General features: G+C 35.9%; 1 protein-coding gene across 3 annotated transcripts in view; it reads left to right on the forward strand.

The window, feature by feature from the left end:
* TMEM181 (transmembrane protein 181) overlaps positions 1-12,247 on the forward strand; it is a 35,637-nt gene extending 23,390 nt beyond the window's left edge. For all 3 annotated transcript variants that reach the window (XM_064649259.1, XM_064649260.1, XM_064649261.1), the window contains 11 exons: positions 121-201; positions 1,039-1,138; positions 1,877-2,007; positions 2,614-2,705; positions 3,061-3,118; positions 3,748-3,850; positions 3,948-3,999; positions 4,619-4,701; positions 5,809-5,898; positions 7,468-7,534; positions 8,436-12,247. In XM_064649259.1, coding sequence (XP_064505329.1) covers positions 121-201; positions 1,039-1,138; positions 1,877-2,007; positions 2,614-2,705; positions 3,061-3,118; positions 3,748-3,850; positions 3,948-3,999; positions 4,619-4,701; positions 5,809-5,898; positions 7,468-7,534; positions 8,436-8,514 — 936 coding nt within the window. In that variant the 3' untranslated portion in view covers positions 8,515-12,247. The remainder of the gene's footprint in view (positions 1-120; positions 202-1,038; positions 1,139-1,876; positions 2,008-2,613; positions 2,706-3,060; positions 3,119-3,747; positions 3,851-3,947; positions 4,000-4,618; positions 4,702-5,808; positions 5,899-7,467; positions 7,535-8,435) is intronic.
* Positions 12,248-12,543: the final 296 nt, after the last annotated feature.

Genomic DNA, 12,543 nt, shown 5'->3' on the forward strand with positions numbered 1-12,543 from the left:
CTACACCTTTACATTTCAAAAAGCCTGAGCACTTTCCAGTATGTGCATAAAGTGCTAATTATCAATGTCACATGTACCGTGTCAAAACATCGTTCATTGGGCTCTTTTATTTTCTTCTAGTGGAAGACCTACAATCCAACTTTTTCACAAGTGGAAATATGGTTCCGATTTGTCTTTGTAGTTCTTACTTTTATGGTCACGGTAAGATTTTGTTTCAGTTTTTCTGGAGTATATTATACAGACAGCTGATAACACTGCTCTGTAGTGCTGTGTAAGCCCAGGCAGCTGAGTTGACGTATCACTGAATGGATGTAAAAAATGTTAATGAAATACTCATGTAGTTCCTGCTTTTATGTTTTTACAAAGTGGTATTGAAGGGACATTAAGAAAATAGGATAAATGGGAAAACTTGCTTTTCCAAACTCTAATTTTGGATTAAACTGAAAGAATTTTGCTTAAACAGAGGAAATTGTGATTAGATGCTAGAAAAAGGTTTTTTTTGCAGTACAGGTAGGCTCAGACTTTGGAATAGGATGGCCAGAGTGTGGGCTGTTTGTGTCTGAAAATGAGCAAAACATCAATATGAACCTTGATCTAACTTTAAAGTTATCATTGCCTTGAGTGTGAGGATGAGCCAGATGACCTCCAGAGATGCCTTACAATCTAAATTATGCTATGATTTAGATTATCTCTCCTTTCCAACCTGGTTTGGCCCTGGAAAAGAAGTATTTGGGAAAAAAAAAACAAAAACAAAATAAGATCTAAAATGTTGAATTTTCAGAGTAGGGACACCAAAGTACTGCACACTTGCATAACATTTTTCTCACATAGATGATGTCACTCAGTGGACATCAATGTAATTTGCATTGGGGTCAGCCAGCAAACTTGAAGTAGAGCCTAACAGACCTGGCTCATGTTTTACTGTGTTCTCAGAGGCAAAGACCTCATGAAGCAGCCTTTGCAATGTGCTCTTAACTCTGGTTAAACCGTTAAGGCTGTATCCTTTCCTTACAAATTGTTGTTTTTGTTGTTTTATAGTGTCTGTTTGCACATTCTCTGCGGAAATTCTCCATGAGAGACTGGGGTATTGAACAGAAATGGATGTCCATCCTACTTCCTCTCTTGCTACTTTACAATGGTACTTGTATCCTGGAATTTTTCAAAAAGCTCCTTTTTAAAAAAGAAATAGAAAAAAAGACAAAAGAGAGAGAAAAAGGCAAAATGGAATTCCTTCTTGAACTTAAAGGCAACTGTTTATAAGGCTTCAGAAAGCTAAATAAAAAAATCTTAACAACCCTTTTCAAGTGTAGCAAATTCAAGGGCATAACGAGTAGGTGGATTTAATTCTTTTCAGTCACATCAATGTCAACTATTTGTTTAATGCTCTGATTGGAATAGGTGCCTACCATACTGAACCTTTCAGTTTCTGTTCATCTGCTAAGTCTTACTTCTTCATTTTTCAGATACTCACACTTCAGTTAAAAATGGAGGCTACTTTTAATCCAGGAAAACACATCAAATTCTAGCACTTTCTAGCAGTACTAAAAGAATATTTGCATTTTAATCATTGTGTGATAATTTTTAGGTCATCACTATTAACAGTGGTTTAGTAGAAAGTCTAATAAAACTTGAAATCTTTTAGAAATGTTTGCAACCATTTGAGATTATTTCTACAGCACAGAGGATTGCTGCTGGAGGCACCATTTTCTTTATTAGTTTCTTTAAGATAAAGTGAACTTCAATTTCGTTTACTGGTGTAATTTGAAAAATCTAGGGCTTTTTGTTCCTCTGAAGATACGTTCTGCTTTACTTTTTATAATGAAAAGTTTTCTTCTCTCTGTTTAACTTTTTTTTTTTTTTCTTATTTATTTTACAGATCCATTTTTCCCCCTTTCTTTTCTGGTCAACAGCTGGTTTCCTGGAATGCTGGATGATCTATTCCAGTCACTGTTTCTGTGTGCATTGTTGTTGTTCTGGCTTTGTGTCTACCATGGTATAAGAGTACAGGTAAGGGTGCACCAGTATCTACTACTAACTGAGAAGACAGTACTTGTTTTTTTTCAGTTCTCTCAAAAGGTGACAAAAATGAAATGAAATATTTTAAAGCGAGATGTTTATTTTACTCTTAAAGTACAATGTGACATATGAAGCTTTGGAGTTAAAATGATTTATGGTGAAGTAGATTATCTTGATTCCACCAAGTCTAAATGAAATAGGTGAGACAGTCTTCAGAACCATGATGCCATTATGCTTTTTCTTGCTTGAAGGGTTTTGTTATTCTATGTGGTAGTTGATTGGTTTTTTAAACTAGTTTAAAATTCTGCTTAAGAGAAATATGAATTCTGGAGCATGTTCCTTTATTTGCATTATCAGTGAAATATATGGGACCTTATAAATAGGATGCTCCAACTCTACTGCATCTTATTAACACAAATGATGATACAATTTTATGTCTTCTCTAAATCACCTGTGCAGGATAAAAATGCAGAAGATGAGTGTTTTAATCTAGTTCATGTCGAGTGAAACAAAGAAGACAGTTATTTTATTTTGTCAAGAATGAATAAAATCTTAAATGTAGTTCACTTCTTCACCGCAGTATTGTTTTCTCTACAGGGGGAAAGGAAGTGCTTAACTTTCTATCTACCCAAATTCTTTATTGTTGGACTATTGTGGCTGGCCTCTGTTACACTGGGAATATGGCAAACGTAAGTAATTTAAAATGTAGTGCAGAAGTATGAGCTGAGAGTGTTCAAGAATGAGAAGGTTGTTTATAACTAGTGGTAGAGAAATGCATTTTCTAAAAAACAAATGGGGAGATGAGACATGATTACAATTTAAATCCTCCATATTTCTTCCAAATTGGGTTAGGAAACAAGAATGTTATATACAGTAAATTGTCACGACTGCATTTGAATTAATGGCATTGCACCAACTTATATGGTGAAAACCTTTATAGTAACTCTAAACCTTTTCTTTTAAGTGGGTTTTTTGGTCAGTATGCCTTTTTGACCTTGTCTGGAATGGTGCACATACCAGTTTTTAATTTTGAATATTTTCTAGCGTTAATGAAGTACATGATCCTACATATCAATACAGGGTTGACACAGGCAATTTTCAGGTAAGTCAAAAATGTTTTCTTGCTATTAAATTGTCAGGTAGAGTTAGGCAATACAAGGAGATGGGGTTTGTTCTTCTATAAAAATCTATAACACAATTTACAAAATAGAAAATGCCGGTCAAATGGTCTTACTCTGACTAGAGTATTTTTAATTTTGCATTAGATAGATGCATAGACCATATTGAGCTCCATATTGAGAAGGGTAATTTGTCCTGCAGATCTGGAGACTCAACACCACAAGACTCATGACTGAAAATTTTTAAGCCTCTTATTAAGTCAGCTTTGTATATCTTTACTCCTGCCAAGATTGACTGTCCTGGTAAATTTCAGGCTTTCTTTTTGTAAAGGAAGATCTGACGTTCGGGGGTCCTTGTATTGTTCTTGGGAGCCGTGTTTTTAGAAAATCATGGTGATCAGCTCACTGTGAATTTGGTGAAAAATGCTGGTTTCTATCCTTTACATTCCCTAAAATTCAGCCTGGATGTATCACCATCCTCATTTCATGAGCCAACTTTTCCTGCATAAATGGACTGTTCTATGTTGTGCTTTGGGAAATAATGATTTCTACTGAGGGAAGGAGGAATAGACCAAATGTCGTTAAATAATAAAACCTAACACTTTTCTTATAGGGAATGAAGATCTTCTTCCTTGTGGTGGCAACCACATACATTCTCTACCTTTTGTTCCTGATAGTGAGGGCATGCTCAGAACTTCGAAACATGCCTTATGTTGGTAAGGAATATTTTTGTTGATTCTTCCCCAAACAGGCTTTTTTCTCCTAGATGTAGGTGTAAATTCACTAATAACAACTTTTCTCCATTTTTTTCAGATCTCAGGTTAAAATTCTTGACTGCATTAACATTTGTAGTGCTTGTTATTAGGTAAGGCTTTTCAAAGTACCTTTCTCAGAATTGTAACTTTTATAACCTTTTTTTCAGAGCTTTGAGTACGTTTTCTAGATAATAAAATTGTCAATGAAACTGAAGAATGTCTTTAATATGGCTGTTGTGGCAAGCATTTTTAATTTTTTAGCCTTTCTTAAGGCTTTTTGAGCTAAGTTTATATTATTGGTATTACCATGGCAATGCACTGCAAGATTTAGAGGTTCACTTAGCAGAGATGTTTACTGTTGAGTGGTCTGCAAATGCACCATTCCCCTCTTCTGGAGTTTCGTAAACTTCACTTAGTCAAAGCAGAAGTCTACAATTAGTTTCTTAGATTATTGTTAATATCTTTCTCCCCCACTCCAAGCTGTTACTTAGATAGTATGTAGTGGATGAAATCTGAGGAGTTTCTCTACTTTACTCAGCTGACTGCTGACTTTTAATCACAAAATAATCCTTCTTAATTTAGAACTATGAAAGCAAGTCTATTTTAAAATAACCGATCAGCACGTTAACATAATTATTTTCTCATACACTCTTCTATCAACCTACTATTTCAAATTTGCATTTTAAAGACAGAGTGCACCTATGTGTTTTATTTTTTTTTTCCCCACAGCATCGTTATACTCTACCTACGCTTTGGAGCACAGGTTCTACAGGATAACTTTGTTGCTGAGCTGTCGACTCATTATCAGAATTATATCCTTGTGTTGTGATACTGCTCAAGTAGGAATGTTAAGCTGTTTTCATACAGAAGGTACTTCAAAATGATGTACCTAAGACTGAGACCTTTGACTTTTAGGTGGACTTTTGCAGTTAAGTCTGTTTTGATCAAGGTTTTATGTCAGCATTTTGTAATGACTCCTTGTAAAGATTATGAGCTAGACAGTCTCAGTCTAATTTGTTCACATCATGAATCACAACTGCTTTTGATACTCTTCAAAAGGAATGAAGGCTTAGATATGCATGCCTGGTGCATATCGAAGTCATTTTAAGTAGATATTATGACAAATTTGGCTGCGTTTGCTGCCTCAGTTGTTTTCTGTGTACCTATCAGTCAGCATGGGGCATACTAAAATATGAGAAATTAATAGTTTAGAAGTCACTGTTTGCATATTGGTCCAAGTCTACATGTGGTACAGGTCATAGCAGAGAATTTAAGTGACTTGAGAGAGACTATTTCTGATGTCTGTTGACAAAGGATTACAACCTGTATTCCTGACCTGAACCATGAGATCCCAGTTCATTGTACTTTCTGAAACTGCCTGTGCGACTGCAGCTGCTCTGGTTATTGATAAGCTTAGATATGTGTTGAGAGGTAGTAGAAAACAATATGTAAAGCCTTTAGTATTTTCCTAAAAGCATGGCAAGAAACCATCTTCAGAGTTCTATCTACAGATAGTCCTTTCTCCTTCCTTCCTAATTACTGTGCCAAGGAGAAACTTTTAAACTTTTAAAACACCTGAACACCTGAACACCCCCACTTACTCAGCAGAGGGCTGTTCCATTTGCTTCCAGGCAGAACCATTTGACTGACCATGCACTCCACTGCTTGAGTAGACCATACATCAGCAAATGTTACTTGTGTTAGAGCGTTGTTTTCAGTGGGAGCTTTAGCTTGAAATAGCTTGAGTACATAAGTTGTCACTGAAAATAAAACATGCAGTTTTGTTTAGCCATTCATGCTCTCAAACATCAGTAAGGTAAACGTTCTTTCCATTGAAACAGCTTGTGTATGGATTGGGTCTTGTTTCCAAAGTTAATGTGTATGGAACTATATTGAGCAATATCCTTGACACTTACTACCAGCAGAATTCTTATCATTTTATGGTTTACTGAACTTTTATCTCTACACATTAGCCTTCGTGTATTCCCCCTCGAAGAATGCACTATATGGTAAGTGTAAGCTGTTGTCTGGCAAACTTGTATGACAAGAACTGCCATATTAGCAGATACTGTGCAATTTCTTTATATTTTGATTGTCTCGTTACTATTCCAATTTCCTTTGAGTTAACATAAGCAGAAGCTGCACTGCTCCTGAGCAAATTAGGAACACATAAAATGTAATAACTGATGAGTTAGGCTTGAATTCTTATGCACTTAGATCAAGTGTATAGTCAGTATGACGTTTGCATGTTATGCACCAACTTTTGAACTGACTCACACACAGCCCTTAAGGCACAACATTACTTCACTTCTACTTTGTTCTAATGAAAGTTTATATATTGGCATGCTGGCAAACTGGACTTTGAAATCAGTAACATGCTGTTGGAACAGTAGGAGTGAAGCTGATCTCTAATGTGAGAGGAATTTTGGAGAACTTGCTATGGGGAGGGCTGCACAGGATCCATGTTAAAGGAGACAAAGGATTGAACCAGTAGCACTTCTGCTTTTGCATTCCTGTGTAGAAGATACAGTCTGACTTACAGGACGATTATAAAGCAGTTCTCTCTCTAACAGATAAAGATCTTTAAAGTAAATATTTGTACTGAGTCCATTCTCTGCTTTAAGCATTGAGTTCATGATATAGAACTATGGAACAGCCGAGGCTGGAAGGGACCTGGAAAGATCATGCAGTCCAGCCTTTCATGGGAAAGGAAGCCTAGATGAGATTATCTAGTGGCCAGTCATACCTTGCATGCTGAGAGCATGCAGGGGGAAGGCACTAAATAGTGGAGCTGGTCCTTTCTCTAAATTTTTAGAGTTGAGATGGATGGAACCATTACCAAAAAATGCTATTTTTCCATTAAGAATGGAAAAAGAACTGGCTGGATGAGGGTTGCAAGAAATATTTCTTTGTAGATGGTAGAAAGTAAAAGGCTGCCAGGAAAAAAATATTATGGCAAATTGCTAAATTGAATTCTACTGTGAACCGCAGCTAAGCAGCACAGATTGTGCAAGAAATGAAGGCCTTAAAATAAGGTAGAGGGAATTATCATAGCTGGTGGAAAGTATGTGTTTCTTTTCATTTCACTATAAAGGTACAAGTCCTTCCTTCATCTCTTACAAGGATGAAAAGTAACTAGATAATCACTGACTTACAGTCAAGGGATTCCAATTTTGGTCTACTATATTTGTAGCTTAGAAATAACCAAAACCACAAGTCTGTGCTTTTTAAATACATACAGACTTTTGATAAAGAATAATGAACTCTGAATTAACTTATGTGCAAATCGAAATAATATGACATAGGAAGCTGCATAAGGAAGGAAATCAACTTATACAACATGAAGAATATCTATCTAAAACTGAGATAATTTGTCATTTCCTTCACTCTTAATACCATGACAATGTGGCTGAAGGGTGGAGAATTTAAAGGAGAGAATTCCTGTTTGAATATAGTTTTGTTGAATTGTAATTGTGACTGCCTTGGAAGTTGTTGTGTCTGTTGCTACAGTGTTGTGTTATAACTAGTCACATTTCTACATTTAACACACTAAATTAACCCTTATTTGTATTTTCCAGAATCACAGTTGAAAGACAATCCTGCTTTTTCTATGCTGAATGATTCAGATGACGATGTGATTTATGGGTAAGATTATAAAATACTATATTGTTTTTGTAATGTTCTTTTCCATATTCATTAAATAAGTGAATGGTTTGTTAGTGAAAGTATTCTGCTTAAGAACGGAAATATAGCCTTTTTCTGAAACAGAAATGCAGTGAGAATGCATGTTGTTTTTTCTTTTCTTTGGTTTCTAAAAGGGATTGCCATGGCACTGATACAAACAGGTAAGAAAGTATTATGATGCTGGTAGGTCATGGAGTGAAGGCAGCAAGAGCTGTGAAAGGAAAGGGCTTCCTTTTTACACTGGGAAGGACAGCAGGAGTCAAGTGGAGTTAGCAAAGAGGCATGTCATATGTAAATGCTTCAGGGAAGGAGAATGGTGCTTCTTAAGTGTCCAGCGCTTTCTGAATTAAGAATAGCCAAGTCTAGCAAAATTCCTTGACTTCTGTGAGTTTATATAATATGAGAATTATAGTAGCACTTGAAACCCATCCCAGTCAGGTGGCTCTGTGCTGGACACTGAAACACACTTGTTATCTGCCCTTGATTTTTCACCTCTTACCAAAGACATTGAAGTGGCTGGAACCGTGAATGGGACCAACACTGCACTAACCTGAACAAGTTCATCCATTGCCTGGGCTAGCTTGCCTTTGGTTAGTTAGATGAGTAGTGATAGTACCAGCTTGCTTCTATACAAATCTGTGTGAAAAGTGGCTTGTAGTTACTGGAATAACTTTTATTACACATTGTCCTCTGGAGAAAATTCATATATGTTGTTCATATCTCCCACAAGGAAGAAAACCAGATACCAGCTTCTTACCCAAGTAACATTTGATGCCTCAATGTAGTTTAGAACTTCCTGTTTATTTTCAACTTCCTATCTGAACACCATATTCAGAAGTTTCAACAAGTATCTGTTTCACAGGAGTGACTATGAAGAAATGCCACTTCAGAACGGCCAAGCTATTAGAGCCAAGTATAAAGAGGAATCAGACAGTGATTGATTGATTGATTTTGATGCAGACAGACTTGTTCAGCTGGAATTAAGCCAATTTTGAAGTTTTCCTAGATGGACATCTTCCTTGGCTTCCTTACAGTCTGCTGTCATTTTAACACCAACTCCCGGGAAGGACATCCTGCTTCTGTTTCTGTTTACAGAGTTAAAACTAAGAAAACGAATGCTTGAAATGGTTGGGGTGAAAACTTAAGAAACCAAAATTTTTACATGTCTTATAAAATGCTTGATAGCAGGATGTCTGTGAACTAAAATCTTTAAGTCTATTTCCATTTCAAAGTCTCGCGAATTATATACTGAGTTGCAAATTGCTTCCTTGCTGCTTGGTTTTGGTGGGTTTTGTTTGGTTGGTTTTTGTTTTGTTTTGTTTTTTCTTAGGATGATGTACAGCATACTGCCATTCATCTGTTATATTTGCATTAGCTGCTCTGTATATTGTCCACTGCTGTATGAAGTTCCTCATTTTCCTTTCAGTTTTCTACCTTAGTCTTTTGAGCTGGAGGCAGGGAATGAACTAGTCTTTTTTTTTTAATTAATACAAGAAAACACAAGCTTTCTTTTCTTCCTTTGAATAAGTGATACAGACTTAAGACCATTTTTTAATAAGTTTACTGGATTTGTAGGCGCAAGCTAGTCAAGTTCTTGTGAGCCAAAATAGTCTCAGTGGTGCAAAATTATTTGTATAATGTATGTTTCCTGACATCCTTTACTGCCACAACAGAAGTGTCTATTGTTTTTTCTTAGAACAGCCCTTTCAAATTGAAATATTTCAGCAACAGCAAATCTCAGAAGGACGCCTGTACTTTTCTTCTTGCTCTTTTTGTATACTGGAGGAGACTGTTGCACTTACAGAGAGTACAGTATGAAAGTTTCATAAGTAATTGCAATTTCAAATTTCCAAACATTTCACTTTTACAGATTTTTTTTTCTACATCAGAATTTTTCCTTAAGTTGTATTAGGGAATAGTTAATCTACATCCTAGGAACAACTGTGGTTGCTCATGTACTGAATGGGCCTGAGAGTTAGCTTGTGAGCATGTTCTGTGCATAGTTCAGCTGCTTTGTCATACCACAGTCACCGCCTGTACTGAGGGGAACTTTTTTAGCACATTTTGTGATTATCTGTATTCCAGTCTGTGCTGGAACAAAGTTATATGGGAATTAAGTATTCCATGTACAATGCTGCTGCTCTATTTAGAAGTTGGTTTTCTCCTACACTACTGTTCAGTTCTTTATTTAAGTGGGTGCTGTTTGTTTTTTATAAATGCTTTTGTTCTCAGATACTTGGCCTGTCTAAAAGTATCTCTTTTTCTTATGGATTTGTAACTGAGATTTACTCCTGTAAAATTTCTCTGCCCTGCTGCTACAGAAGGCTCTCAAAAGCACTGTTCATGTATTAGAATATGGTGCTGAGTTGCACTAGAAAATTGTGCTCATCGCTGAAGTATTTAAAGCAGAATAGTGCAATGAAGTCCTGCTAGACTTGCTGAATCATATTGGGGAGAAAATAGATTTTTGGTTCAAGATCATGAAGGGGAGACTTCACAGGGCAGCAATTCAGTTAGGGGGGACCAAAGGAACTGCTTCATGTGGTTGCATCCTTGTTATCATAGAATAGTTCAGATTAAATCAGTGCTCTGCTAAAGATGTGTACTGAGACATTGTGTGTGTGTGTGTGTGTGAGAGAGAGAGAGAGAGAGAAAACTTTCTACAATTATGGAGAGCTATGAAATTTTTGAGAGTATCTGAAATTTAAAACTTTCTGTGCCAGGGATCATTTATTTGTTAGAAGCCAAAGCACTGCTGTATGGCAAAAGCAAGGAAACTGCTGGGGGAGAAGGTTTTTCCCTTTAATTTCTTAATTGGTGTTACTTCAGAACAACATATAGGAAAACATTCAAGAAGCATTTCAAGTTATGGGTGGTTTTCTTTCCAGTGAACTATTGTAAGCTCTTCCTCCAGCACTTCCTTTTAGACTTCTTTTAACAAGTATGAGAGATGCTCTGTATCCTAAAATTAGAGAGCCCATTCTCATTTTTACTCTTCCTGAGGCCTACAGCTATTTGAATTTGCAGAGTCAGGTTTGGGAGCCAACTTGGATTGTTTGCATACCCCAAATCCTTTTGAGTTCCATTAGAGTAACAGTGGGTACAGAAAGTAGGTCTTCAAAAACTGATATTTACATGATACTTATATGTACAGATATTTTTTCTCTGATACTGTTTAATTCACTCTGTTTAATTACTGTTTAATTGTTCTGAAGAGAGAAAATTTGACCAATTTGCAAAGTGCACTAATGTTTCTTATACAGTCTGAACTGGTTGTTACAGTTAACTCTGAAATAGTGTCATGCTTTGGGATTTCATTAACTAAAGAATGTATTTATAATCTACGTTTGAGTTTTTTTTTTCCTAAGTTGTTCTCAGCCCATTTCTCTTGCTGTTTTGTTTGCATTAACTTTACTACATCACTACATTCAAAGTGGCAATAGAAAAGTGAAGAATGGGAAATTGTGCTTAAAGCAAGTTTCTCACTATGAAAATAGTGAGAAAATAGTTTCTGTGTTGATTTTTTGAGATTCTATTTAAGCAATGTTTGCCATGCCAGTTAGCTTTATATTTTGAAAGTGCTAGTGTTATGGTAAGCTTGGTTGAAGCAACGTCGCATCAAATTCAGTTTACAGTAAGATGACAAAAGCAGTGAAGCAGTTTTAAAGAACTAGTTTTGGTAGCAAGAAATCTCAATTTGACCCCTTGTATTTCCATGATTGGAAAGCAGAGACGGTATTTGAAGAATGCTACAATATGGATTGAAAACAGCTTGGAAAGAGGTGGTATAAATTCACCTCTGAGTATTGTAACCTAAGGGTGAAACAGAAGAAATCTGGGTAAGAAACTAGCCAGGTTTTCCTTTCACTACTGCTAAAGTAATTATCTCCATCACGAGTGGAACTGTATAACACAAGAAAAGTACACAAAAAGGCCCACAGCATCCAGTGATCCTGCTCTGAGGAGAGGCTATTTATTAAATAACTGCAAGACTTTCACCTACACAATGATCACAAGGGACTTTTAAGAATCAGTCGAGTGTGAGTCATTCATAGCAACTATTTTCTGTAGTATTTGCTTTAAAAATACTTGATTTGCTTTAAAAATAGTTGATGTTGAAATTGGAATTGGTTGGAAACTTTCCTGCAAGTGGCAAAGAGGAAGCCTAAGGTTTAACACCAGTGAGACACAGCTAGTGCATTGAACCTCTCATTCCAATATTGGGGAGAATGGTTCCATCTAGGAAAGACTTTGATCTGTTGTCTCTGAGCCAAATGACAACTTTTTTCCATAGTTTCCCCACCTATTTCCTTTTGCTTATGCCAGTAATAACCTTTGCATTACTGTAAAACTTTTTTTAGAAGTTTGTAAATATGTAAAATGAAAATATGGAAAAATTGTGTACCAAAATGGTATAAAAATGTGTAAGATAAATGCTCTGTTTAATGAGAAGCTGTAATTAAATGCTGCTTTGAGAAAGTGTGCATGAGGATGTGTTAAATATTCTGTGTATCCAGAAGTTGTACTGGTAACAGCAAATATCCATTTATGTTGTAAAACTTCATGCTAATAAGGAAAATGAAGGAAAACTGAATATTTTACTTAAAGTTTCTTGGAAGAATTCATGTGCATAATCATTGTTAAATATGTTCATAATAAAGTTTTATACCTTTATATTGTATTTTGGTTTTATTTTTCTTCTAGTGAATTTTACTTTCCTTCTCGTGAACTGTACCATTTTCATGACTTAGACATATTTTCAGTTTACGTGCATTTTCTTACGCGTATTTAAATTTGGTTAATTGCATAAGGATGGGATCCAAGAGGATGTCTCAGCACAGATGTTTTCTGTTGTTTGTTGGGGTTTTTCATATTTTTCAAGTCCATGCCTGGACTTGAAGGTGGAAGGACAGGTTGCTAATTTCCCTAAATACGTTAGCCAGGTTTACAAAGGGGACCTGGCATTTTCA

The sequence above is a fragment of the Pseudopipra pipra genome, chromosome 3 (assembly GCF_036250125.1).
Source record: "Pseudopipra pipra isolate bDixPip1 chromosome 3, bDixPip1.hap1, whole genome shotgun sequence".
Classification (NCBI taxonomy): Eukaryota; Metazoa; Chordata; class Aves; order Passeriformes; family Pipridae; genus Pseudopipra; species Pseudopipra pipra.